At 43.2% G+C, this 27,851-nt stretch overlaps 1 protein-coding gene across 6 annotated transcripts in view; it reads left to right on the top strand.

Annotated features, from left to right (window-relative positions):
* Positions 1-27,851, top strand: part of AMBRA1 (autophagy and beclin 1 regulator 1) — a 135,635-nt gene that overhangs the window by 92,492 nt on the left and 15,292 nt on the right. For all 6 annotated transcript variants that reach the window (XM_055806626.1, XM_055806629.1, XM_055806639.1 and 3 more), the window contains one exon: positions 14,555-14,694. In XM_055806626.1, coding sequence (XP_055662601.1) covers positions 14,555-14,694 — 140 coding nt within the window. The remainder of the gene's footprint in view (positions 1-14,554; positions 14,695-27,851) is intronic.

Here is a 27,851-nt window from a genome sequence, read left to right as displayed (position 1 = left end):
AGGAGAATGTAAATATAACAGAATTGTGAAACTTTGCTCTGGTTTCAAATATGATGACAAACAAATACATTCCATGTCGTAGGACACATTCCTAAATGTGGGTACCACTCAGAGTACCTAATAGGCCTTTTGTGCTACTTGGGGTAAAACACATCGTGCTTGTGGTACTGCAGTTGGTTTTGCTGAGGGAGTTTTTCAGCTGAGGCTTGAGGATCCTTTCCTAACATTCCTAAAAGCAGCTGATCCCTAGGAGAGCAGCCACCAGCAGTTTCAGGAAGGGTCAGAGCCAAGCTTCATATCATACTTGCAGGCTGAAGGTAAGCCTTTGCCATTCTTTTGCCGAACAGGCTGTTGTTGGCTATTTATTCCTGAGCTTTCCATGTACATGTAGGTATATTTTGGCAATGGAATTATCTTTCTGTACTTCTGCTTTGTGGGAGGGCTGAATCATGACCCATTCTCTTGTTCAGTACCTGAGGGAAAACCTTCATCTTTTTGCAAACTGACAGACAGAATTAAGAGAACATGTGTGTCTTGCTTTGTTCGTCAGCGGACACAGCAGCTGTTCAGTGATAGTTCAGGATGGGAAAAGCCATGTCTAACTGATAGCGCACAGAGCTGAGGAGGCAGAGCAAGGTAATTTCTAATGCTGAAATTTGGGTGGATTCAAGTTTTAGGCCATGTATTCAAGTGACTTGTTGCAGGAGAGGAGAAATAGCTGTTCAAACCTTTTCATTTTGGGGGATAACTTGATCATAGTGGAATAAGCTTTTTTCCCCTCTAGTTCTTTTTTTTTTTTTTCTCCCTTCTCTCCTGTCTTTATAAATTCTTCTTTTTTAAAAGGCTCCTCTTACTACTTTTGGCAGAGCTTGCCCAATGTACAAGGGTTGCAGTGAGCCATTTGTCTAGTGGCCTGGCACTGGGGAGAGACTTGTCTTTGGGAGAAATTGCTTGATTCATCTTCAGACTCTGTAGTTGCTCTCCAGAGTGCTCATGATTCAGAGAGGGTCATCACAGCTGTGTCATTACATGAGCTGGTTTATCAGCCGATACCAAACTCCTGTTTATTGTCATCTGTTCATGTCATAAGGCAAGGGAAGATCAATGATGAGGATATTCTTCGGTGTGCCAGTCAGCACTTTTTCGGCCCTGGTTCTGAGCTACCATTCTGGTACGAGCCTCTTACCTTAAGAGACAGAAATTTAAATGCATTTATGAAAAAAGCACAGTCTGGTTAGCAGGTACGGTTGGTGAATGCTGTCTGGATATGGTAAGATCACTAATTACATGGATTCAGTATCCTGTTAGATCCTTTTAAAAGTGTGGCTTGCCCTAGTACTGTTTCTTTTTTCAGTTATTTTAAGATCCTAGTGAAATATATAGCTTTTCCTGCCAGATACGGGAGTATCCCTTCCCACAGTCTTTTTACCATATCATAATAAGTTAAGATAGAGAAGTCCTATTAGCCAAAACTGTGTTTCTTCCCCTCATCCATCATTTACATTTGCTCTAAACTCCAGTTGCTATGGCTTCTAGCCCTTCCTTTTGGAGACTTTTTTTTTTGTAGCCAGCTAAATTGGTAAGCTTCTGTCTAAATCTCCCATTTATAGTTCTTCATCTCCATTTCAGACATATCTTCTTTCCCTGTGGTGTGTTATACTCTTCAAATGCTTGTACCCTTGCTCTTAGTCACCATTTAGTGAAGTAATGCTTTGTATTCCCTTAATCTTTCCTTGTAATTCAATCTTCCAGCTTTGGGGTTTTTTCTCTTTTGAATTCTCTCCAAAATACCCTTCTTCTCCCCACCCCACCCCCCTCATTCTGGGATATGTTTAAATTTATGTAATGTGATAAGCATAGTCTTACCAGAAGCCCAGAGAGGGTATTTTTTTTTTCTGCTTTTTTTGAACTACAGGGCTTTACTTACGCAGTTGAAAACTGTTGCTTTTTTTTTTTCCTGTTATGATGCATTGAAAATTTTGTACAGTTTTTTCCACAGTTGCTTTTCAGACTTGCTCCACATCACTGCACTCCCGTCTCTCATCTGCTGTAGTTCTGGATTATCTTTCTCCAGATGGATTGCATGTATTCTAAAGGTTGCTTTTTTCATCTTTCTTGCACATGTATTTTTAGCTTCCAAAAAGCTTTCCCCCACATCTTAAAATCTATCCAGTCTAGCAGGATTTGCTAACTAATTTGCTGTTTTCCCCTTTCCCACGTCATGTTTAAAGATTTCAAAAATGTCTCATTTCTGACTGCTTTGGACTTCCAGCTTTTTGCATAATGACAGGGTCACAACTAGACCCGTTTGAATTAATTTGGTTAAAGAGCCTTCTTGTGGGATGATGTCGAGTATTGTTTCAACATTCTGGTGTGTCGTTGGTCACCTTTGTTCAGTTTCTAGGGCCAAACATAAAACTGTTAATCTCATAAATACTATTCCTTCATCTAGTTGTAAAAATTAGTAGAACAACTACAGGTATTTCTTCTGTCGAGTTTTGCAGTAAGACCGCTCTGTAAGTGTCTAATACTTTTCAAGACATGCAAAACCAAAACAGAGCTTTAAGTAGGAAACTTGGTAATATTCTTAGCACACTGTCTTTACAATGGATGATGAATTCCTATTCAGTTAAGTAAAAACCTGTTTGCAGTTTGGCCAGCATGTGGTCGAAAAAGGTTTAGGAAACCTGGTGAAACTCTTTTCTTCAATGTGCAAATTAGAGGGAATGAGAAAGCATCTTTGTTGCCTTTGTGCCAACAGCTTGTAATACAAAGCAATTGTTACTAAACTTCTTAATTAAAAATTAAGTCACAGCCATGTTCTGAAGCATTGCTTTGTGGATATTTTAATTTTACATCACTCGCAAAACTCTCAAGAGAGAAATTAAAGAGAAATGCTACATCAGCTTCTATGAAAATTCTTGTAAACTCTCTCACAATTGTTCGTTCCTTCACTGATGCCTTTCGATTTGCAATCCATGACCTGGGAGAGCAGGGCTTGCCAATGTGGCCTGTAGAGTCACCTGAAAGTGTGGCAACCTCTGAGGAGTGAAATACAGTGATTATCTCTGCTTCCAGTTAACCCCTCCTCCACATCCTTGACTAGTAGTCAGGGAATGAAGGTTTCTGTTCCTTAGAGAATTTCCTCCATTTCACTCTTGAAATAGAAGCTTTAAAGATGCAATTAATTAGTTTTGTTATGTGAAACTCAATACATTTAATTGCACCTAGAAATCCACTGGGTGCTGGTGTAATTTTCAGAGCTGGAGAGAAAAGTTCTCTCTGAGAACTCCAGCACTTCTGGATTGTGCTAAGGAGCATCTTGGTTACACAAGCGTGCATTGTCTATACGCATCTTACTCGTAGTATTTTGGAGAGATTGGGTAGAGTTCTACAGGTCAGGGCTGACATGAGTTGACAGAAGTATTGTTCGGAAATGGAGTAAAAGTATTGAACTGTCATGAGATCTGATAGTCATGAGCTAGAGGTTCCTGCTCTTTCTATTCACTCCCTTCAGATTGATCTGCTTAGCATTTCAGATGGAAATCTGGCTTTGCGAAAGAGCAAGTTTGTTTTTCAGACTGAAGCTTAAGAAGCTCTCTAGTAGGGCTGACTTCTAACAAGTGGTATGCATAAGCTTCCTTTTTTAGTGTTTGTGGTTTGGTTTTTTTGCAAACCTAGCTAACATCTCTGAAATTTATCTGTAGCTGGACAGTACAGGGAAGGAATTGCTTTTAGCAGATCTCTAGCTTGGGGTGGTACAGGTAGCAGTGGTACTAGGAATTGTCTGGAAATATTTGAGTTTCAGAGGTGGGAAGCTGGGAGAAAGGGCTCCAAATACTGAGTACGAATAGGTTTTGCAGCCAATGTTGAAAGCATTGGTGGAGCTGGTCTCCACATAAAGAGGACCCATTTTCGAGCTGCTTGGGTGTTGGGTGATTTCTGACTTCCATGATTCCAAGTTTATACAGAGGTTAAAGAACTTGGAAGAAAGTGAAATTAGAAACTTGGTCAGAGCTGAAAGTTCTTAGAAACATAAAGCAGTAAAGGATCATATTGCCCTGGATCTGTTGACTGTGGCTATTAGTGAGAAAGGCAGCCAGAAGATAGTTTTATTTCTGGCATTCACAAATTCTGATGCCCTTGCAATGTTTAATGGTTTTAATTTTACCCAGAGGAAGCGAACTTTGAGATATCAGAAAAACACGATTACTGTAATCCAAATTAAAATAAAGCTTGGAAAGGAGCTTTTAAGCTGAGACAAAAAGCAAGAGGGGTGATAGAAAAATTTGATTGACACGAAGCTGAAGAGCAAATCTTGCAATTTCTGGGAATAAGGTGACTTAACCAAGTCCCTTCTCAAATACTGCATTGTGCTTTGAATCTGGGAGGAAACTAGACTGTGGAGATCCAGAATTAGCTCTTGACAAGGAAGGCTACTGGTATTTGGGAAACATTCTGAAGAAGTGGTTGGTCACTAGCCTGGATGGAACAGAGTATGTGTATGTTTCCATTGTAAACAGATGGAGAATTCCAAATACTGCAGGAAGAAGGGCCTGAAGCAGAAAAGCATGTGGAGTTTTAGCACAGAGCCAAGCTTTTTTTCAGCATATTAACTCTTAATGAGGACAGCACACAGAGTAGGTGAGAAGATGCACTATTTTATTGAGTACTTTGCCTTCTAAGCTTCATGGAAGTGTCAGTAGAATATATCCAGTGTGGTCTGCAAAGGTCGCTGCCTCATCGACTCCCTGGATGAGCTGTGAGTGCTCCTGCAGCCATAAGTGAAGGGACTTTAAGCCTGAAAGCAAATGGCCGTGAACATTTGCTTCACTAAGGTGCAAATTACAGTTTGGTCAGAACTCTTGATAATGAGAAAAGAAAAATGATTAGGAGAATGTGGAATTAGGAGTAGGAATGGATTAGGAGATTGGAAATGTCTTACTGCAACACGTTACCCCCAGTAGAAGAGTTCATATAAACTAACATACTTCTGAAAACAGGAGTAGTTTGCAAGAAAGTGAGTACAACCTCTTGCTGTGTTACTGAAAAAGCATGCTTATTGGTGTGCCTCCTTTTTGAGAGAGATTTTGACATCTTCAGGTCAACAGGGGCAGCTTCTGACAACTCTGAGTAGAACTGCAAATAATACGTCCAATTACTGCCCAAAGAGATTTTTCATTTCTGGCAGAAGTTGAACAAGGTAGATGTTTCTTAGACTCCCAAAAATCCAAGCAGAGTCACAGACTGCCTGTACTTGTTGACACTAGTAAGAGGGCCTGGGGACAGAACCCTTGTCTGACTGACAGGGGAAATCCCTTCATTTAATACAAAGGGGAACATGATTCTCGTTGAGATCAGACGGTTTTGTGTGCTCTGTGCATTGGCAGGTTCTGGCAGGTATCTTTAGAAAAGCAGGGCATATCCAAAACACACTTTGGTGAGCACTGCTTACGTAGGGTGCTGTAAGAAAGAGCTGTATTCAACATCACTGGCAGATGTAGGGTGCTGTAAGAAAGAGCTGTATTCAACATCACTGGCAGATGCAGTGGTACCGTGGTGTTGCAGATGACATAAAGATTTGCACATTCAAGTATAGGTGCAGGAATGGTATGCTGTAAGGGCTGGTTCAGTTGCTGTCTTGACTGATGCACCCATGTCTACATGAAGGCTGCTAAGACAGAACTTGTAAGAAACTGTAAAAACTTGTTAGGATCCCGTCATAAAACACTGTGTTAATGTCTCACGTAATGGTTAAACATGGGAGCAGTGTCAGTCTGCGCAAACTGGTGTGAAGAAAAGGCAGATGACATCTATTTGTGATGATTTTACTTTGTGGGACATGAAGCTGAGCGCCAAGCCACCTTGTTGAATTATGGGGTCCGGTATTAGGAGAGCCAAGCTCTTGCGGTTTGGGTGAGGTCTTGAGCCCATTTGCTCCACCATAGGTACCGTTAGCTTTGGTGCAATTGGGTAGTGTTAACTAGATGGAAGAAATTATGGTAAAGATGGTTCCGTGTCTGAGATTATGTGCAGTCGTCTTGCCCAAGTCAGGTAGGGGGAAGGGAGCAAAAGGTGATTTGTTCCCAGATCTGCACTGAACTGGCCATGGGCTGAGAAGAGGTTTGCAGTTTCATGAAGACTTTTTTGGTACCTCTTCCTACCATCTTTCTCAAATTAAATTGAAGCCAGCTCTTTCCTCCAGTATTTATTCCTTCCAGACATGTAGGCAGCTGGATGACAGCCTCTTTTCACCTAGATGAGGATGCATGTAGCTCTGTCATCAACATATTGTTGACATTTGATCTTGTATGCCATTATACTGAGGCTCAGCAGATGGGGAATAGCAGCTGTGCGTGAATCCTTGTCATTAGATCTTTAACATATTATAGTTTTTGCTGTTACAGTCTCAGCATGCCATTAATAGGGAATTCACAGGTACTGCTTTTGATTTGCAGCCTGAGTTAAGGGCAAAAGTGAAGAACCTTGTAATTCCTTTTGCAATAAAGTGACCATATTTTTCTTAGATTGTTTAATCATTGAGAGCTGTTAGTGATTTTTGCAAGAGAGAGCAATAGCTGGGGCACAGTTTGCACAGTTCAGTTTACTTGTGCATCTGCACCAAATATATACGTATCTATCTTCTGTCACGCTAACACCCCCTTTGGCATTCTTGTTTCTCTCCTGTCATCTTGTACCCACCACACGCGTGCAGAATTGAAAGAACAGTTGTTTTTGTTTAGCAATTTCTTGCTTACTCAGCCGTAGGTTTCAGATCTGGGTTTGGGCCAGTCCCCTAAAGGGCTTTTTGTGGAGGTATTACCCTGGGGTTTGCAGCCTTTGGGAGCCGAGTAGTAAGGTAATGAGCCACTTCGCTGCAGGTGCGTTATTTTCCTGAGAGCTTTGTTACCTGAGGTGATCTGTTTCTTTGTAAGACATAGTTCTTGTTTTGAAGTTTCCCACTAGTTATTTTAAAGCTCTTTCTCATGTAGTAGCTGCATGGCAGGCTTGTCAAATAAAGTTCCAGCTGGTAGTGCCAAGAGCTAGCCTAGAGAAAGAAAGGGTTAGGTGTGCTGTAATGAGGCTTCTCCCGAACTGAAAGATCATCAATAAATTATGTGGGCAACTAGGGTCAGGAAGAACCAACAAAGTTTCAGCTTTGCAGAAGGTTTCTCAATCAGTCCAACAGAAACTGTGGGTGCTGACCTGTTTTAGGAATTGGATCAAGTATCCTCAGATAAGTTTTCAGTTGCTGCTGAAAATTAGGGGTTAATTCTTGTTTAATTCACTGTGGCTCAGAAAACAAAGCCACGATTTTCTGCAGTGATAACAGGTGCAGAAAAAGGCAGGGAGGTTTGTTGTATTGGTAAAGTCTGAAGAAGAATTTCATATATGATCCTATTTGCATCCGGGGAAGATAAATGGAGTTGAAAGAAATTTTATTTGTGCTGAGCATTGGATGATAAGATCCATTTGAGGATTAAGACTGACAAATCCAAAGAGATAAGTGCATTATTTTTTACTTCTTCCATTTTAACAGAGAAGATCTAATTGAAAGACGTGTATGTTGTTAGCAAGAATCAACTGTGGAGGAGGGGCTGAGCGCAGCACAGACCAACCTGCCTAATAAAGGGAGACTGGGAGCAAAAAAGCAAATTTTTTTCCCCTGTCTGATCATGGGAAATGCATGCCTTTCTCTTTGTATCAGTGTATGGATATAGGAAGGAGACTCTCTCCAAACAAAGGGGATCCTTGCCTTGTTTCAGAATGCTGATATACATTGTCTTATGAATAAATGTATTGAGCCATCCATCAGTTATCCCAAGGAGTGTTTGTTTTGCTTTGCTGTCATGGCCCTCTGCTTTAGGCAAGCTAGACTTGAATTCTGCTGCAGAGGGCTCTGGAGTTTGTGGCTGTGCAAGGCATAAGCCTGAATTTCAGCAGTTTTTGTGAAATTCGTTAATAGAAGGCAGAGTAAAGAATGTAACATAAGCAAAAAAGGGATAGTGATATTTATTAAGGAGGTCAGGTTAGGATGTCTGTATCTTATTATGCTTCTGGACCTTAAAAAGCCATGGACTTGTTTAATTGGCAGCATCATAGAAGTCAGTCATGCATGTGGCTTCCTGACAGCTAAGCAAAGGGCGTATAGTGCTTTCAGTAGAGTGGTAGATGCTTTATAGTAGTTCATCTGATACCCTGGTGTCAGAGGTAAAAACTAGGTAACACATTGACATTAAGAAAAACAAAATCAAAACCAAAACAAAAACAGGTAAGATCTTTCAGTGGCAACACACCATTGCCATGAGTCAGGCAAAAAAAGATAATTAATTGATTTAGGTGCTGTTCAGTCTCAGTAAGATGCTTGTAATCAAAAAGGATGAAATGAAACTTCAGGTTCTTGTTCAAGGTCAGATTGTGGAGCAGAAGATGAAGGGCAGGTGAGGAAATGCAAAATGTGTGCAGCCCTAGTTGTACTGCTCTTGGTTTTGCTCTGCTTCTACCTTCATCCTGTTGCTGCACCTCATCTGCTGCTCTGGCAAATACAAGCACAGTTTGTAGTTTTCTACATTTGTTTTAATGCTCTGAGTAGTTTCAGACTGTGCGTAGGCTTTGCTTGGAGGTGTGCTTTCAGTGAACTTAGTACAATGTGGTGGATTGGCTGCGCTTTTCAGGCTGTATCTGTATTACACACTTCATGTAGCTTAGTTTGCTAAAGCCTGTTCCAAAATGAGGTACCTGCACTGGCCAGAGGCTCTGGTATAGCTGCAGTTATGTTGGCAAAGCTGTGCACCCTCTGCGATTATTTTGGTGGTATAACCTGTATCCGTATGAGGAGCACTTTATTTACCAGCATAAACTTTACATCTCTGCAGGCACAAGGTGCAGATGTTGGCTGCCAGCAGGGCTATACCCATCCAGCAGAGATCAGTACTCCTTTCTGAAGCTCTGTTCTCTGCAGCCCAGGTTAGAGTGGCTGTGAAACTGGATTTTACCACTCCTCCCAGTAAGGTTTCTGTTGGATTTAGCACATGAGATGTTTCTCTTGTTGTGTGTTTTCATGGTCAGTCAGCCTCTGCTGACAGCATCCATTCAGTTGAAAATTAATAACTACATTTTAGGCTGGTGCCTGATAAACCCACCCCATCTGCTCCAGCCTTTCCTCCCCTTTTACCTGTCAGGATGGAGCTTCATGGATGGCAAGGTTTCCCCATGTAAACAAGGGAACATCTGCACCCCCACCCCCACCCCATGCAGCCTTTATCAGGGCTGATCTAATAGCCCAGCTTACCACTTGGGCTAAGCGGAGGTGATGGCTTGAAATTTATTGGCATCTTGAGAGGCGATGCATCTAGTTGAGAGCAGAAATGTCTCTATTGAGTTTAAGAAGATAAAAAGCAAGAGTTCCTGCTGAGTTTCCCTACCAGCTTGTGCCAACTTTCTCTTCTCCTCCAGCTTCAAAACATGGTTGTTTTTTTTTCTTCTTTCTTGAGTGCCAGAGAGGAGAAGACAGGTCCTGCTCTGCCAAACAAGTAGCAGTCAGCACTCCCCTGCTTTTCATTGCTCCCCTTCGGGGTGGGAAGGCCCTGGGCAAGGGGTTGGCTGGTGATGCCTCCGCTTTGGCTGGGCACGGCGCTGCTCGGACCAGGCGAGCGGTACAGCGCTGATGCCAACTGGCAGCAGCAGCATAGGCTGGGGGCAGCCCGCTGCTGCTTTGACTGACAGGATCCTGGCGATTGCCCCATCCAGCTTTTTCATGTTGGCACACCCCAGAAACGGAGGGCAAAGGTGGAATTTAAAGAGCATTATTAAATAGCAGCAGCTTCCCTGAGAGAGCAGGAGGGGAAGAGGTAAACACTGGGTCAATAACTAGGATTTTGCAGAGCAGAGGCTTTTAGCAAAAAGTTTTCTTAGCCCTCCAGGGCAGGTACAAATTAACTGCCTAGCTCTGTGCTTGTGGGTTGTGCCCTGAGCGCCTCCTTCCCACAGAAGTACAGCAGCTTGATGGGAGAGGAAGAGATCATCGGGAAAGATTCCTTGAGGCTGTTGACTGTCACGAAGCCTCTCCTGGCTCACTGCCGTAAGTAAATACTGAAGTGGTGGCTGCAAGAGGTGCTACAGCACTGATGTGCCAGCACTGACAAGTTGGAGGGGGAGCAGCAGCAGTGGGCCCGAGGTGGCCTCTGCACTCCACATGCAGCTCGTTTGCTGAATGCTCTGAGGGCCTGGGGTTTTTCACAGCCCTGCTGTCTCTGAGCCCTCTTCTCCCCTGCTGAATTCAGTGCTGAAGAAGTGGCTGTGATGTGATGAAATGAGCTGTACGGAGGAGTTCAGTAGATGATGTATGTGTTCACTCCTGTTCAGGGAGGATGGAAGAGGCACATCGAAGAGATAAGTAGTCACTCCTAGTGCAGTCTTTGTGAAAATAGAGAAGTGCGGATTCAAATTACTCAACCAAATCTTTCCTCACACTTCATGGTTACAGGGATGTAGAACGGCAGCAACCAGCTGTTTCTTCAGTGACTGTTTCTTTCCCTTTGTATGAGAATCATCTTTTGTGTGCAAGCTTAGCTACCTAGACAGGTTTTATATCTCTAAAGGAAGACTTTTGATCTTGCTGACATCCCCTGAACTCAGAGGAGAGGTGGACTCGCTGAAATGGCAGAAGACTTCTGGAGTCTCCTGTGAAGATCACCAGAGGCACGGTTTTCTACAAACATAAGCATAGGTCAAGCAACTGTTCTGTGTAATCCAGGCTGTGCCATGTGGCCCTAAAGGGAAGGGTTAGAACCTTTCTTGCCTGGTGAAATGACATTTTATATGTTTATATTGCCGCCAAGAAGGGAACAGCTTGCTATACTTACGTTGCCTGTTTGGGCTTAAGCTTCCACAGGGATGTTTTGAAGCTCCCACTCCTCACGTTTCACAGCGTTTGTAAGTTAGGGAAACAAACCAGTCAGAACTCTTATTTCAGAACTGCATCTGGAAACAAATGCAACTGCCAACTTTATAAAATGCTGAGTCACCACATCTAATGGTGTGGCTGTGTATAGCACTGTAGTGATGATTCTAAGGGCAAGTTTGACATTGATTATGGTGAAGAACCTGGAAGCTTGCTCTGACTGCTGGCAGTGATTATGGGCCGATAAAGTGGGATGCAATACAGTATCTCTCCTAAGGAAAATGCCACCCTATTAAAAATAAACCCTCTGGTGGCTGTGGTAGAGTGTGGTGGGCACCTTAAGGATCAGTGGACTTTTACAACAGTGGTTCTAAACTGGTTCCTGAGCCCTTGGCCATCAACATGGCTGTTACACATGGCCTGCAACTAGTCTGTGGGCCAGCCCTAACGAAAGGGAACTGGTGAATTATAAACTTTATGCATTTGAATTCGTGGTTTCAAAAGTCTTTGAGGGTTGGTGGCAATCTCTTGACTTAGAAACTGGAGAATCCTGTTTGTGTAGGATTCCTGTAATAACTTGAATGTTATTCCTAGAAGTTTAGAACTACAAAGCATGGACAGTGCCACTGGCAAAGAAGTGTGTGTCTCTGATATGTTTTCAGGCTGGCTACTAGGTTGAAATACCTCAGTGACTTTATAAGATTTAGCAATGGAAGCACAAAGACCCAAAAAAATATATCTGAAAGGAATTAGCTGTGATCTATGGAGAATAATGCTTCCTGGCAGGCTTCTTGACCTTCTTTGAAGAGAGGGACCTGCTGATGTTGAAGGAACTTCTAATTTTTTTTCCCCCACTCAATGGATAGAGTAGGGGGTCTTGCTAATGGATGCAATTGCAACAGCCAGTCTGTATGACTGCATCAGATTGATTAGCTGGGTCCTGGTTACTGCTGCGACTGGTGATTATGCCAGTACAGCTGCTTTCTCTTTTTATGTACTAATTACCACACGCACGGATGTCATCACCCTTAACACTGCATGGAGTTGTCCCATTAGCGTGGGAGTGGGAAGCAGCAGGGGAGGGGAGCTCTTCGGTGTGACGAGCTGTTTAGAAGTGAATGGAGTGGAGTGATGAAGCAACTATTCTTATGCAGAATTTTTAAGCCATCCTGTCTTTGAGATTCTGCCCTCAGCCAACATTTTTGCAGGCTGTCAAAACCAGACCCATGTCCTTGGCAGCACTTTCCACAGGGTGCTATTTACTGCAAAGCACCTGGATGTTCAACAGGAGCTAGCAAGGATGCTGTAGCCAGCAAGTCTCCCTGCTTGGCGCGGCAGGTTGCAGAGCATGTGAGAAACTGTGCAAACTGACCTGCCATGGAGGGGAGCTTGCAGCCAGCCCAGCAGGGCAGCTTCTCAAGCAGTGATACCTTGCAGAGCCATTCCCAGGAGAAGACAAACTGTTTGTTTCTGAATAGCTGAAGAAAGATACAATGGAAAACCTTTGCAGTTCATGAGAGATTTGGAATGCTTATTTTATAAATGTATGCTCCCAGCTCTGGCAGACCCCTCCTTTTCCCCTCCTTCCTCCTCCTCCTCAAAATCCAGTGTTCCCATCTCAGAGTGCACCGTAATCTCCATGGTAACAGGTGCTACCATCGTACATCTGATTATATTTTTTTCCTCTTCTTCTCCCCCTTGCCCGCCGCCACCCCCCAGCAAGCAAGGCAGGGAGGGAAAGGGACAGACATGACAGAGATGGGTAAGAGCTAGATAAACCCCTGAGGGCCTGCTCCTTCCATCCAACCACCCAGCTCCTTTGGGGGTGCACTGACTGCTGAGTGATAGCCAGGGTGATGAGTGACCAGCTTCATTCAGAGAAATCCTTAAGGATGTTTTCTCCTCTAATGTGGCTACCTCAGAGGAGAGCTTAAACGTGTTGCTGATGACAGGAAATAATGTAGTTATATCGTTTTGCTCTGACTTAACTTTGCATTACAGTAGTCAAGATGAAGGTTCTGGGCACTAGCTGTTGGAGGACGTACAGTTAAGTGGTTTCTGCTTCACTCTTCTCAAGTTAAATTTCCAAACAGACAAGATGTGGGGTGGGCAGTAGAGCTATATAGAAAAACAGCCCCAGTTTGTTATGCTAGCTGATGAGTCCCACCATAATGAATTCTAATTATTACTTCAGGCCACCTTAGCAGTGCAGTAGTGGTTGATCTGCATCCCCATCTACCTTTATCCTGTTGTTCCAGCACATCGTCATTCCCTTCCCTGCTTCCTGCTCCAGCACCATCCCCTTTTCTAGGGAGTCTGGAAGAAGGCGTTTATGATGAATGAGTGGCTGTCCATCAGAAAAATCTAATGAAGCGTATCTTTCACCTGAGACATATCCCATTGAAAATCTAGATTTGAAGTCTGCTGCCTGCAGTGGCTACAGGTTTAAACTCTAACTAAATTTCTACAGAAATTCTGTTAGTGGCTTGGACTTGTAAATGCAGTCTTTGGTCCTAGCCTTCTGAAGCCATGCTGGAACATGGTGAACATGGTCTGATGGCCCAGTACACTGAAGCAGCTTGTCCCTGTCTATTCCTGGTAACCAAACCAACTTGTTACCCTTCTTTCCATTTCTTATGCCTTTGTTTTTGTGATCTACTGCGTCATTTTCTGGCTAAATGGAGTATTGTCAGCGATATGCAGTTCTGGCTGCTGGATGGCAGGGTGCAGGAAAATGTTGTGCTGTACAAAAGACATTAGCTTCTTGGAGTAGGAGAGTATGTACACAAGTATAATCTGTTCCGCTTCATCGTTCTTGCCTTTCAAGCTCATAGGCTTCAAAAACCAAGCTAGTGCAGACTAGAAGGCAGAACTTGCCTTCACGTGCACAAGGGTTTCCATTCACCCACATTAATGCAGCGTTTGGGAAGCACCGGCTTGCAGCCATACTAACTACCCGCAGTCTTAGCAGCTGTTCAGCTTCCTACCTTACTGCAGGTAGGAGGGACGGTGTTGGAAGGGGACCTGAACTGAGGGATTTGTTACTTGTGTACTTTTGTTCTTCTCATAATCTCTAGATTTTTGTTTTCTTCTGTGCACTGTCGGTGTGGGTGTTGGTTAAACTCTAAAACATCATCAGGAAGCTGTTTAAATGTTTTAAAAAAGGAAATAATTGTGTATCATTTTTGCTTAAAGTTTGGTTTGCTTAATAGAAACAGTAAACTTTTGATGCTGAAAGCCCATCTGCTTGCCAGTTTCCTGTTCCACCCCAGTGACCCAAGATGAGAGGTGAAGGCCAGAAGCATCCCAGTTGTCTTGCGTTCTAATGACTATACCGCTTGTCCCAACCACTTTGTTGAATTAGTTTGAATAGAAGGACTGTGCAGCCCGCTGAGTGACAGGCAGCTTTTCCTGGGGGTGGAATTTCTCCTGCTCTGCAGCTGTGTGCCAGTTGATCTGTTAAACACTTAGGGGCACATATATGTATGTTTCTGGCAGCTGCTGGATTAGTGCTTTCTTGCAATGTCCTGCAAAGTGACAGGTCTCCTTGGGCAGCTGCACTGCTGCAGGGAGATTGGACATTTGTTTTGAGCCTGTTTGGCTCTCCCACCCTGTACTGTCCTTTGAAGTAATCTCCTGTTATTGTTTCAGAGAGTGTTCAACGTTCTTTACCCCATGCCTGCCGACCAGAGAAGACATGTCAGCATAAACTCTGCTCGCTGGCTGCCCGAGCCAGGCCTGGGATTGGCATATGGCACCAACAAAGGGGACCTGGTGATCTGCCGACCAGAGTAAGTGCTTGTTTTACATGGGTATGCAACTGCTTTGGCCATTCTCTTCCTAGGGCCGTGGGGATAAGATGGCTTTTTGCTGCCTGAGGCATTGTGATTGAGGGACGCAAAAAACCTAACTCTTCATATCCTTTTGGACTGCCACAGTGTTTACCCAAGCCTCTTACAATCAGTGTTTGTTTTGCTGATTATAACAGCTGAGGCTGTTTGAAGTGCATCTCATAGCTCATTTTATTTCCTGTGTGTCTCTAGGTTTTCTGGATCCTTTGTTTCACGTATGTCTAGTGCAATGTCTTTCAGTCTCTTTGGATTTATGGACTTCTAAAAGTTACCAATGCCAACAGCAAATGTGAGCTGTTAGTGCTATGCTTGCTTTCCTCAGCTTTCATGGACCCCTTGGAGTCCACCAGCTAGGTTGAAAGCTGCTGAGCTAGAGTTATCAAATACTTGTTACAGTATTCAAACATGAGATTCTATGAACTGCAAAGATTTTTGTCCCCTTTATGAGCAAGCCAGCGAATTGTTTTGGTCCTCGCTTGAAAGCCCAATGGTGCGACATGTAGACTTTAGCTCTTTTATTTATACAGTGCCATGAAGGGTGTAACTGTCCCTTTGTAAACTTGCGATTAAACGCTAGCCAATTTAGATGTGGTGTGACATAGGTGATGACTGGGTGTCTGAGATGTGAAACATTGCTTTCAGTGTTCTTGGAGACTCTGCACCACACTTTGTTGAGACCCTTTTTTCCACGGTGTTGTGCAAGTGCTTCTTTTGGAGCAGTGTTTCTTCTGTGATGCAGGAACACTTCAGGGTTTTCTTCGCTTCAGTTATTTCCTGGTACTAAACCACCTTGATATTCTTTTGGGTTATGCTTCACATGTTGAAGTGTCTTGTAACTTAAAAGCTGGCAGCTAGAAACTTGCAGCACTGCTGGTGATCTTACCACATGCATGTGGACTCCATCTGTCGTGCCTAAGATCAGACATGTGGTGCTTGAGGAGAGTCATATGGTCAGTGTAGAACCACTATCTTAAATCAGAATAAATATATAGACAATTGTAATACTGACTAATTCAGTACAGCCTTCTGGTGAAATCTGTGGTTGGAATTCAGATTGGACCAATTTCAGTAGTACAGAATGCCTGCGCTCTTCAAACAGCCCTCTTGTTCTCTTGAACATAATCTTTCATCAAGGCCTTATTTATACATGAAGTTCTACAAGATATTATTATGGAATAAGCTATAATCACTCTCTTCCAGGATAAGTGCCTTTCTTCAAGAATAGTTGCTGTACTTTCTAAGCAGAATTATTCAGGAATAATGGCTCTCTTATTCTCGAACTCACAAGAGTAAGTTATTTTCAGTATAGTGAAGTGATAAGATCTGGTCTACTGATGAGGGCTCATGAGATGAACTTGGACGAGAACCCAGGGAAATGAAATCTCCCTGAGGGTGGATGCTTTGATTGAATACTGTGGAGCCTGGTCTGGCTGTCCTGGCTTGCCGCACCCCGTGTAGGTATCCATTCTGGTGTTTGCAGTAGCCCCAAGCCAAGTGGCATGTCTCTTCTTGGCACCTCACTAATTAAAGACACTCTCATGGGATGTTATGGAAGTGCTGTCAGCCCTTCTGCAGCATCTCTTAACTTTCTTAGCTCACCATGTTGCTAGGGCACTCCTCTATCTCCTTACTTCTATCCCAGCAACAATCATGCACAACTCCAGCAAATATAAATTGTTTGTATACAAACATAAAACAGGGTGGCTATAGAGGTGGAAGATTTATTGGTGGTTTGACAGAAACACTTCAGTGGGTTTCCTGCTGGTGGATTGGAGTGACCAGTGCTTCTGGTGATTATTGTGGACCTCACATGGACTGGTGGTTCTTCTTGCAGCAGAACACCTGATACGTTCTGTTCTTGACTGCACCATTTTATAAACCAACAGCAGCTGGAGTGACTTACAAACCTCTGCATGAAGGTGTAGGTATTCACCGAGCTGAATAATTTGCACTGAGGCTCTAACATCAGAACACACAAATGAGTGAGGCTCTGTCAGAGCAAAGTGGATTGCGGCTGTGATATCTGCCCCAGATCTACTTGGAAGATCCTCAGAGAAAGGAGAGTTCCTGACATGTAGATGCTGTCTCAGTAGTTCCTGGCTTAATAGACTTGGTTTGAGGTTGGCATTTCTGTTGACTTTAACTTGAGAAGCAAGGGAGGAAGATGAAAAATATTTGTATAGTTTCCATGCACAGTAACAGAGAGGAAGAGAAATAATAAAGGATTCGGCAGTTGATGGAGTACTATATGGCGGGTAACCTGGCAAACAGCAGGGATCACAAAAACACTGTACTGCTGAAAACACCCCCACTGTTCTAATTTGGCAAAGAAAAATGTGGTCAGTAACAAACAACAAAGATGGTTGTAATTCCCTGGGTCTTTATTCCCATGTACAATAGAGGCATTTGCAACCAAGTACTATAGGGTTCACATAAACAGGTTGAAATAGCAGCTGTGCCTCAAATACAGGATCTGAAAAGTATGTGCTTACGGAAAATGAGATGAGTAAACTGGAAGTACATGCTGACAAAAAAAAAAAAAAAAAAAGAAAAAGAAAAAAGCATAACTTGAAGTTCCATGAGCTCATAATGAGAGGCTATGCAAGTAGTCCTTCCAGAGTTCTAAAGAAACAGTAATTAAAATCAAAGGGTTTGGGCTGTATTGCCAAGTTGGAGTAGCACTGATGGAGTTTTTCTTGCAGATGGCAATGGGGAAGGTTATGTTATGTTGACAGTCCATAATGTGAACTCAGTACACAGCTTTATGTGGTATATTTTGAAGGAAAGGAAAACTAAACCCATGGAAAAGGGGATGGAATGTGTTGTGATTTGACTAAGGTGGAATATAGCAGGTTGGATACCTGTCCTTGAGAATTTTATGTATGTGTTTTTAATTAAAGGGTCGGCTAAGGTCTTGCTCCTGGTCTAATACATCTGTGTCTTAGTAAGGCAGTTGCTGCGTTGGAACTAAAATAAATCTAGTTAATTTGTAAAGAACTAAGATTACAACAAGATCTGGTAAAGGGCGGGTGAAGGCCTGGCTAAAGGAAGGAATACAACGTGGCTGAGAGCTGGACTCTGTCCCAAAAGAGGTCATTGATGGACTCTCTTAAGAACCTGTTCTGGGACTGGTTATTAATACCTTTACACTAATGTCTTGTGGGGGTGCACGGAATAAATTTGCAGAGGATGTGACATTAGCCTTGTCACTGCAGAGAAAGATCAGAGTGTTGCACAAGAATTGGATTGCCTTGAAAGTGACTGGAGCTATAGAAATGAGAGCTTAATAGTATAAAGTGCACTTAGTGACTAATAACACTGAGCTCAGTAGTTAAAATAACAGAGGAGGAAAAAGACCTGAGGTTTTAGTTGATCATAGGTGATTAAGCCATCAATATGCGAGGCTGTAAAAACAACAAATTTAGTTATAGGATGAGACGCAAGATGCTTAACAGCAGAGATAGCAAAATGTTAGTATCACTGTAAAAGAAACTAGATAAATAAGCTGGAACTGTTTAAAATTTGTATGCCCATATTTCAGACTGCCTTTAAACGAGTACAGTAGTTAAGAAGAGCTGCTAGTGGGGTCAGTGGAGCATTTTTATGTAAGAAAACTTTCAGCTTGGGGTCTTCAGCAGGGCTAAAAAGGGGAGGATTAAGGAGGGGTTGATCCCAATAGTTACAATGGAATCTTCCCTAACTTCTTCCCTTCCTAATTTTTATATTATTTCTTTGCTTCTAGGTGGAGCTTGAGTGACTCTGGTAGTACAAACGTTTGTTACTGACAGTTGTAAAATTCTCTTGCTTTACCTTTAAAGGTACAGTCCATACAAACAGAAAGAACATGCTCAGTGAGGGGTGGTCGTACCTTGGAGCCAGGTAGCTTTGAGATGGAGGTGTGCTTTGGTGTGACGGTGAGATTATAATGAGCAAAGTTCATCCGAGGAAAGCAATTCTGCCAAAGTTGCTGGCTCAAGAGCCGACATTATATCCTTTACCTTCCTTGTTCGACAGCTACTCTGGGGTTTTTCGATACATGATACCATCAAGTTCCCTGTCCTGCAGGGAGTACGAGAGAGCCTGGCCATGGTGTCTCCACACTTCAGCCTTCCGTTAGGTTCCTCCTGGTTTCAGTTCCTCTTAGCATGTACTAAGGTTGCAGGTTGTGTCCCCTGGGGAGCTACAGGGGAGTAGATTCCGTGCATACCAGCCGCATTCCACCCTGGAAGTAGCAGCTGCAGTACTACTCTAAAATTTCCTTAATGTTATAACTAGTCATTTTTCCACAGAGAGGGTTATGTAGCCTTCCATAAATCTCTGGGAAAGGAGAACTATTTAAATGTGTATCCTTTTTATTAGAGAACAAAGAAGCTCGAATTGCCCATGACTAGGTCGTGGCTGCGCGCTAGGGGATGGTGGCTAACCAGCTGCTGCCAGCAGTAGCCTGTAGTTGGTTGAATGGCTGCAGAAGGCTTAGCTGTTCAGAGATGCAACTTGGCTGGCTTGCAGAGACAAGTGTATGACTTGAATACCTGTGACTGGGGCTGGGACTGGCCTGCTGAGCTGTGAAGCAGTTCTCAGTATTTTAAACCCAAGGTTCATGTCTACACAGGTGTTGACAAGTTGGCTTTCAGTGCTGTAGGGAGGTGGGGTGATGACAGCAGTATTCATCCACACTTGGAAATGCACCTAATGAGCCTGAAAGAAGCCTGTAAGGGACTGGAATTTGTGAGCCAGTAGCTCTGAGGATAAAATGAAAGTTTTTATTAGCCAAAAATATAACCCCTAGCAGTGTTGCATTCTGGTGAGCAAAGGAAAGAAAGGACACTGTGTACCTGCTTCCTTAGATTTAAGAATGACACCCAGCTCACAAAAATCATCAATTTGTTTGCTCTGCTTCTTACGTGAATAAGTTGGAAGAAACTAAATTTTAAAGTAACATCAGGAAAGTTCCTCCTTTCCCAAACACTCAAAGGCCAACCACCTTACGTTGTTTACTGATATGTTAGATTGAACGTGCAGTATCAAATACAGACTTGTATGGAAAACTCGGAGATGCCAATTGTCAGTGAGTAAGTACTATTCCGAGTAAGGATAACAAATAGCAAAGGTGGTGGAGCTGGTGTTCAGCATGTCCTTCATGTGTTCTTTTCATTTTGCTGGTTTCATTTGCTTGCAAGTAAACAAACTATCCATCATAGAGCAGGTCTCCAACCTGTTTATAATTTTGTCTACTTTTCCTGATGAGTTATGGTCCTTTTGAGGAATGGTCTGTGTAAACGAACCCAGGGGACAGCGTTCCTGTGGGACAGGACCCCAACTTTTGGAAACAACTTCTCTGCAAGTGACCAACAAGACAAGCCATTTCTTCTCATAAGTCTGAAAGTGTGAGGTTTACTTTACATCGTGAGGCAGCGTAGGTGTCTTTGGGGGATGCTTCATGCTTGTCTTGTTGCTCTTTAACCAATTGCGGTGCTAACAGGCTGGAGTAAGGGTTCACAGGCGAGTTTTGCTGATAAGAGTTTTGGCCCTCAGATGTGGATTCGAAACAGGTTGCAGTCTGTGTGAGGTTGTGACAGCCTGTTCCTTTGCTGAGGGTCTCTTCGTTCAGTGTATAGATGGGCATCAACTGGCATATGTATTCAGTCACAAACCCACTGTCTGCTTGCACACGCCTTCACGTTACCACGTGGCAGTCTGCTTTTTTGGGTGTGAGATGGGTTTGTGTTCAGTCCAGCAGCGTGGTATTGAAAGGCTCTGAGCCTGCCATGTTTTAAAGGGTGGGCACCACTGAGCTAAATCACGACACCAAATTCATGCCACTAATACTTGTTGGGAGAGCGGCGCCACATGGAAAAGAGAATCCCTTTAGGCACACCACTTGAGGCAGGGTACTCCACGTAGCAAATGAACTACCGTGTACTACTTACTGGCCTGGAGGCCTGTCGCAGGCAGTGGTACAGAGCAGCATGAATTCCCCCTGCTCCTCTGCTATCCTCCTGCATACTGACTTCTCCGCCTGGCCGTTAGTGCTTTTCCAGCCTCCCCAGGGCTGCTTCGCGTGCTGCCTGTCATCCTTTGTAACTGTGACCGGTGCTAATGCTCTCTGAAGATTTTTTTACATCTTCTTTGGCTCTACGTAGTTCAAAGTTTGATTCTGTTCCTGAATCTTTGGGTTTTGCTGCACTGAATGAAATCCACAGCGTCTTGTACCATAGAAATACCTCCACTGAATTAAAAAGGAATTTGTTTTTTAGGGCCCATAACCTTTCCTATCCTGTGACATCCAAACAAGAGCTTTCCCATCCCTGGTGGGGCTTCTCAAATGTTGTCTTGTAGAGCATGCACAGGTGAGACCGAAAGTGAGGAGGCGCAGGCTGTGTGCTGCCCTTGCAGAGGAGTGCCCTGGGAGAAGGGCAGGGGTCTGAGTGTCACTGGTATGTCGTTTCATCTTGAGCGCTCAGGAGCAGGTTCTGGAAGGGCTCAGCACTCCCATGCTTTGGAAAATCCTAATCCAGAAACCTCAATGTTCTGAGAAAACTGTTTCAAAACCAAGTACTCGAAGTGCCTAGTCCAGGGCTAGCTGTGTAATGCAGGCATCCGCAAGAGAGGAGGGATTTCTTCAGGACAGAGCCTGTGGTAATGGACTTAAAATACCCCCTGAAAAGATGCCTGTGGTTCAGAGGCAGCATCCCTTGGAATTCTTCATTGGGAAGTAGGCGTGGGGAGCCTCAAACTGATTCAGTGCTATGTAGTGTGCATATTTTAATTCTTTGTGGTGAGATCTGCCTCTAACGTGAAATTAATCTGGGAAAATAATCTCCACAATAAATTCTTGTGCTTTGCAGAGGATCATTGCAATTGTCTGTCCATGCCAATGCCGTTTTGTATTTCTTTTCTTCTGAGAATTGTGTATCCTCTCATTAGTAATGGGGAGAATGCGTCTGCCTCTGTTTATCAGCGTTGGTGAAGAGGTGTTGATGTCTCCAGCTGCCTGGCCTGGCTCTGCTGGCTGGCTCCATTGCCGGGCTCTTCAGCCTCTGGCAATGATGCCCCCCAGCAGCACAAGCCCTGCTGCATTGTTTACTCCATCCTTCAGAAGTTATTCTTAAAAGGCAAACAGAGACAGAAGAAGGAGCTGCCTTCCTTCTTGTGTAACTGAGGGATGTTCGCAACCCTGCACAGGGAATGTTCTCACAGCTGTTAACTAGTGGCTAGAGATACTGGTTATGTCTGAGTCCTCCCTGAAAATGGCCTTTTGCAACAGCGTCGGTACAGTGGCCTTTGACCATGGCCAAGTAAGGGAATGCATGTCATAGACCTACCAAACTGTTCAAGGTTGGAAAAGACCTTTGAGATCATCGAGCCCAACCATTACCCCAGCACTGCCAAGCCCACCCCTGACCCGTGTCCCCAAGCGCTGCAGCTACACAACTTTTAAATACCACCAGGGATGGAGGCTCAACCACCTCCTTGCATGTCACATCGTTTCTGGGGACACTGCAGTAATTTTAGCTCAGACCCAGATAAGTGTTGGCTGGCTGGAGCAGGAGTTTGCCAGGGCTGGCTCAGTGGGGTACTCATTGGCATGAGGTTTAATTTTGGGAATTCCACTAACAGCAGGAGAAGGTGAGATGAAGTCCTGAACTTCTGCTACATGTTAACCATAAGATGCGTTGAATTTTCTAAATGAGGATGAAAGAGGATTTTGATTGATAAAAGGACTGAAAAAGGGGGGAAGGCAGCCAGTTTTGCACTAAAGATGCATCCTGAAAGCTTACATTTGGATTTTGTTACTCATGCATTTAAGAAAAAAAACTGAAATGAATTATTTCCAAACTGTGCAGGGAAGCCTGGATATCCTGAATGCCAGGGGGCTCAGTCATTGCGGATGCAAGAGAAGTAACATGGTAATGTGGAGGCTTGAAACAGTATTTCCATTCTGATATTGGGTTTTATTCCATTTCTATTTCCATTTCTGTATGCGAATTTGATATCCAGGATGAATGATGGCATTAGGTAGAAGATGCCCTCATAAAATTCCACTTAATATGTCTGTGAATCCTAAAGATAAATTTTCAGAGCTGCTTTAAGTCTTCAGTTATTAGCAAGTTCATTTCCCTCACCCAATTCTTCAAGATACAGTGAAACACTGACTAGTTAGTGACGTTTATTTTCCACCATGAGAAAGGGAACTTGGTACAGAGCTCTGTGCTAAAGAAACTTAACCTGCTACTTACCAGTTTGTGTGCTGTGTCCCCGGACTTCTGCAGGTCCTTGCTGCTTCTCAGACTGGGTAGCAATCTTTTTTAGAGTATGGCCACGTACTCTTAAGAACAGTTATCAAAGGCTTCACTTTTATCTATTCAGATCACACCTGCTGCCTTTTCTTCCTTTTTTCTAATTGTATCTACAAAAGCAATTAAATTTCATGCAAGCAATTATTTGACTTACTGCCTACTGCATGTAGCTCACTCTTTCATTGTTTTCATGTATCTTCTTTTTTCTCTTTGTTATATTACTGTCTTTAAGGACAAAAGTTGCACTTAGGAGAGAGTAATTGCAAATTTAAGCGTGCCTTTCTTTTTGAAGAATGCTGCTAAGTTGGCTTTTTTGACCTTTTGTTACTTCCTCAGTTTTTTGTAACATTAAAAATCACGTGTGAATGGCTCAAAAAAGTTAATTTTTTTTTTCTTGTTGTTATTTTCTTAATGAGTGCAGCTACCTGCTGTCTCTGGCTTCTTTTCGTACTCCCTAATTGCATAAGTACCCTTGGACATTTTGTAAGTGGAGACTTCAGAGTGAAAATTCAGTATCACGTCTGCTTTTAGTCCGTCATTGATTTTTGTCCTTGGCCTCACTGATGAATAGACCTTTTTTCATTCTAGTACCGTTTTCCTCCTGTTTATTTTTAGAATGTCTTGTCCCCCTTTGGCAGCACCAGTCCATCCTGCTTTCTTATAACCTTTCTTTTCTCTGCAGGTCTATACTAGACCTCCTCGTTCAGTTGTTTATTCCTTTGGCTTTCCAATAAGATCATCCTTAATTTTCCAGTCTTTGGTCCAGTTTGTGTGATCCAGTTTTATTTGTTGTCCCTTATGCCTGTGTTTTCCAGTGGTACTGTAGTGAATCCAGCTAGGAAATAAAACAGCTAATTTTTTCTTCATTTTCTTTTCCTCTTTTAAATCCTTGAGCTATCTGGTTCTGTAAAGGGTTTCAACTCAATGTCTACAAACTGTGAGTAATTGGAGTAATAATTGTGGATTTGGGGGTTTTGTTGATTTTTTTTTTTTCCTTCCTTTTTTTTGGAGCAGGTTTCCCCTGTGTGTTAAACAGAGCACTTTTTAGTTGGCTAATTTCAAAGCTGCTGAAGATTAAAAATATAAAACTTGGCTTACCAGGTGGATCTCATTGAGACTGGAACAAGCCAAGATCTTGGTTCTGGAGCTTGGCAGCTTTGTGTGTGCACATTGCAATGCTCTATTAAAAAAAAAAAAAAAAAAAAGGCATTTGCTATGCTTGCTAATTTTAAACGTTTATTTTGAAGTTGATTTCTCCTATTCTAGATGCATTTTCCTGGTTTAGTTTGTTGGCATAAGATCTACAAAACAAGCCTACTTCAAAGTCACTTCTGGATCAACGTAAATGTTGAGGTTCTGCTGAAATGCTAATGGAAGTTCCAAGATGACTAAAGAGTGACTTTGGCTCTCAAGACTTAACAGCAGTTTAAGATGTTTAAGACCTTAGAAGGCTTAAGCAGTTTGCACTCCCGCAAAGACTCCTAACATCCTAAATTGTCTAAGCCACTGGAAGAGCTGATAGATCATGAACAGCTTAAGATATTCTGAGGGTTCAAAGCTTATCTGGAGTATAGTCTGCCTGTAATCACTTTAAGCAATTAACAAGGCTTTAGGTTGTTAGAGGACTTTAAGCAAGTTATCCATGCTTAGAGCTTGGTTTAAGGTGATACCAAACTAAATTGTCCTTCTTTAAGGAACTTAAAGCTGCATGCTGGAATCTGTTACTTACCTTCCAGAGGACCCCTGCGTGCTACTTGGTGTCATTGGAGCCAGATAAGTGAAGGATACCCTGGAATACTGGCAAGATTTTGAGTAAGAAAAACATCAGTGAAAATTCAGGGAATTCTTATTTGGTCTGTTTCTGCCTTGTTTTTTTCCAGGCTATTTGGCCTGGGTGGGATGTTCTTATTCACATAAACACGAGCCGTTTTGTTTTGTTTTTTTTTAATAGTGCCAAAACTACTGTGTAATGCAGTTGTATGATACACAAAAATCTTACAAGTGTTGTAGGAGCAAATGTTAACTCTGGGTCTTCCTTGGACCCGAGTGTTTTGTCAGTCTGCTTACAGTAGTGCACTAATTCAGTTATTTTGCGTTTAGTGATGGCCTCAGTATCCCTCCTCCAAACTGGGATGTATCTCTTCTAAATGTCGAAGTAGCTGATGTCTAGTTACAACATTTTATTATTATACTTATATATTTATATATATATGCAACAGGTAGCGCAGGAGTCATGTTAGGGATTAAGAAGGTTCCTCTTATTCTTTCAGGCACAAGTTGCAACTTCCTATGTCACACTGTGTGGTGTAAAAAAGCTCCAGGAAAAACTGCTTTAAAAAACTGTTGTGGCATTTTGGTAGAATTGATAGTGGCATGAAGGCTGACTGTGAGGGACTTTTCTTGTCCTTATTCTCAACACAGGTTTCGCTGTGTAGCTTCATGTCCTGTAAGGGCAGTGCTCTCGGCCTCAGTATTTGTACTTGGGTCCCAAGATAATCGAACATCCAGATTTTCGTGCAAAACTCTCCTGATCTGTCGTTGTCTTAGTGCTTGATTTCCATCTAGTGTTCCGATTGAATGTGTTGGAAGACCAATTCTTAATTCAAGACTTTCTCCCTGGGAATGTAAGACAAATTGCTCTTATGTTTTTTGTTGGTGTGCCCTCCGTTTCAACTCATTCTATGAGCCTGCTCATCTGCTGCACACAAACTGTGGGTAGGTCACAAATGCTGACTCCTGGCAGTCACTTGGGTTTTAACTGTCGTGGCCCTGTGGATCAGAAGAAACCGTTCTGTTTGGGTTCTTCCTACTGTGTTAATCTCTCTTTGCTTTCTCCCCCGCTCTCTCTGAGGTATCTAACAGCTTAGCTGACTGATGACTCTCTTCCTTAGCTGAGATATCACATCCTTGCCCAGGGAAGATGACAGATGGAAGGCACACCTCTAACAAAGTCTTACCCACTGGCCACGAGAGCAGGGATTGTATCCAGCTTTAGTTGCCCAGTGGTGGGCAGAACAAACTTGTGCATATTCACACTGTTGAGACAGAAGAGTGTTAGTAGCTACTGGTGCCTCCAACTTTGTAAGGCTGACCTCATGTAAATGGTGTGAGTTTGAATAGAGCCTCTTCAAAGATCCCGATATTTAACCTAGCTGGCAGGACTACACAGTCAAATGGACGGGGCCAGTCATCCTGCACAGTATTCTGAGCTGAGCTGGCATCCTCCCTGAAGCAGGCACGTGGCTGTTTACTGTCCTGCTTCTGCAGCACCTTTGGCAATTCAGGGGCAGTTCAGGTAGGTGTCAGGGTGTGTTTCTGCACAGCTGCTGCTTTCCAGGCGGGTGAAGCTTGCAGGGCTCTGGAAAATGAGCAGGGTGTAACAGTATAGGGAGTAAAAATGCACCTGCTGCTAGTTATGGAGAAGGGGTGATCTTTCCAGTGTTCCTCTGAATGTGATGAATAGGATAATTTCATACGTCACTGAAATGTTTGCGTGGTGGTTAATCACAAACTGCAGATCTTGTGTCCTGAATGACTTACCTTGTTAGGATTTCCTGTATTTGGCCTCATGCTCTTCCCCTGGCTGGTCACACACAGGCTGTACTGCAAGGGGATGGTCTGGAACAGGCTGGTGCCAGTGAAGCTGCCACCTCTTCCTTGGTCAGGGGAATTACTGCCCAGCAGAGCTACTCCAGCAATCCTGTTTGCTGGTTCCATACAGTTTGCCCTGCAGCCAGTTTTCACTTGAATTTGTCTTTGCATGTGGCTCATCTACTGCACAGAAAGCTAAATATTTATGAAGTAGGCTGTTAGAAATGATTGTTTTCCTATCCAGGCAGCTGCTGGGAGTGCCAAACTTTGCCTTGTACTAACAATACCGTTGCCTAGCTAATCATGGGCGTCAGGGATGGGTTTGCTGTGCTGATCATCACACGACGGCAGAAGAGATAATGAGCTGCTGGCAAGGATGCATCTGGAATCTGGCCGAGCATTGCATTGCGTGAAATACCGTGTGCTGCTGCTTCCTTCCCAAACCAGGACAATGGATTCCTGTTCCTTAGCACAGCATCACCTTGCCCTCTGTAGCTCGATTGGTTTAAGAATGACAAGTTTACACAAAGGGAAGAAAGCACATCTTGGGGAGTTCAAATCCTTTGTAAACTAACCTGGTTTCGTATGCCTGCTCTTGGTGATCTTGTAATGGACAGTATATTTGAGAAATCAGCTTTGAAGTGTAATTTCTTTTGTGGAGGAAGCGAACCTTGGCAGCATGAAAATCCGATTAGCTGTGTGCGGTATGGCATAGCTTTGCAACTAGTCTTCTCCATGTTGGGCTTGCCACAAACTTCATTCTAGTAATGAGGTTGTGCTGATATTTTTAGATGGGATTGCAGGCAGCAAAGTCTTAATAAAACTTTAATTTGCGGACAAGGGTGCTGCTGTTGGGCCTTTCCATGTGGCAGCATTTGAAGGAGAGCAGTGCTTTTTCCCATTGCTGCTACATTCTTCAGTGTTGGGGATGGTTGAAGTGGAAAGACAGTAAGCGCTATTTATGCCTTCCTGGACACACATACCCTACTTGCAAATTACAGTGATGTTTTGTCTTGCCATCTTGCTGCTGAGCTGTATTGTTATGGTGGAGTTGGGGAACTTTTGTCCTAGTCCCTCCTCCTCTTCAGCTTCCAGGTTTGGATATGCCAGCTGGAGGGTTACCCAGATGTCTGTCAGTTTGTGCTGACCGGTGCTTTGTTCATTTACTTTTCAAATACTGGTTAAGCCAAGGCAGTAAATCATATT

The sequence above is a fragment of the Falco peregrinus genome, chromosome 1 (assembly GCF_023634155.1).
Source record: "Falco peregrinus isolate bFalPer1 chromosome 1, bFalPer1.pri, whole genome shotgun sequence".
Lineage (NCBI taxonomy): Eukaryota > Metazoa > Chordata > Aves > Falconiformes > Falconidae > Falco > Falco peregrinus.
The sequence above is the reverse complement of the archived record's forward strand: the minus strand, read 5'-3'. Positions and strand labels throughout refer to the sequence as shown.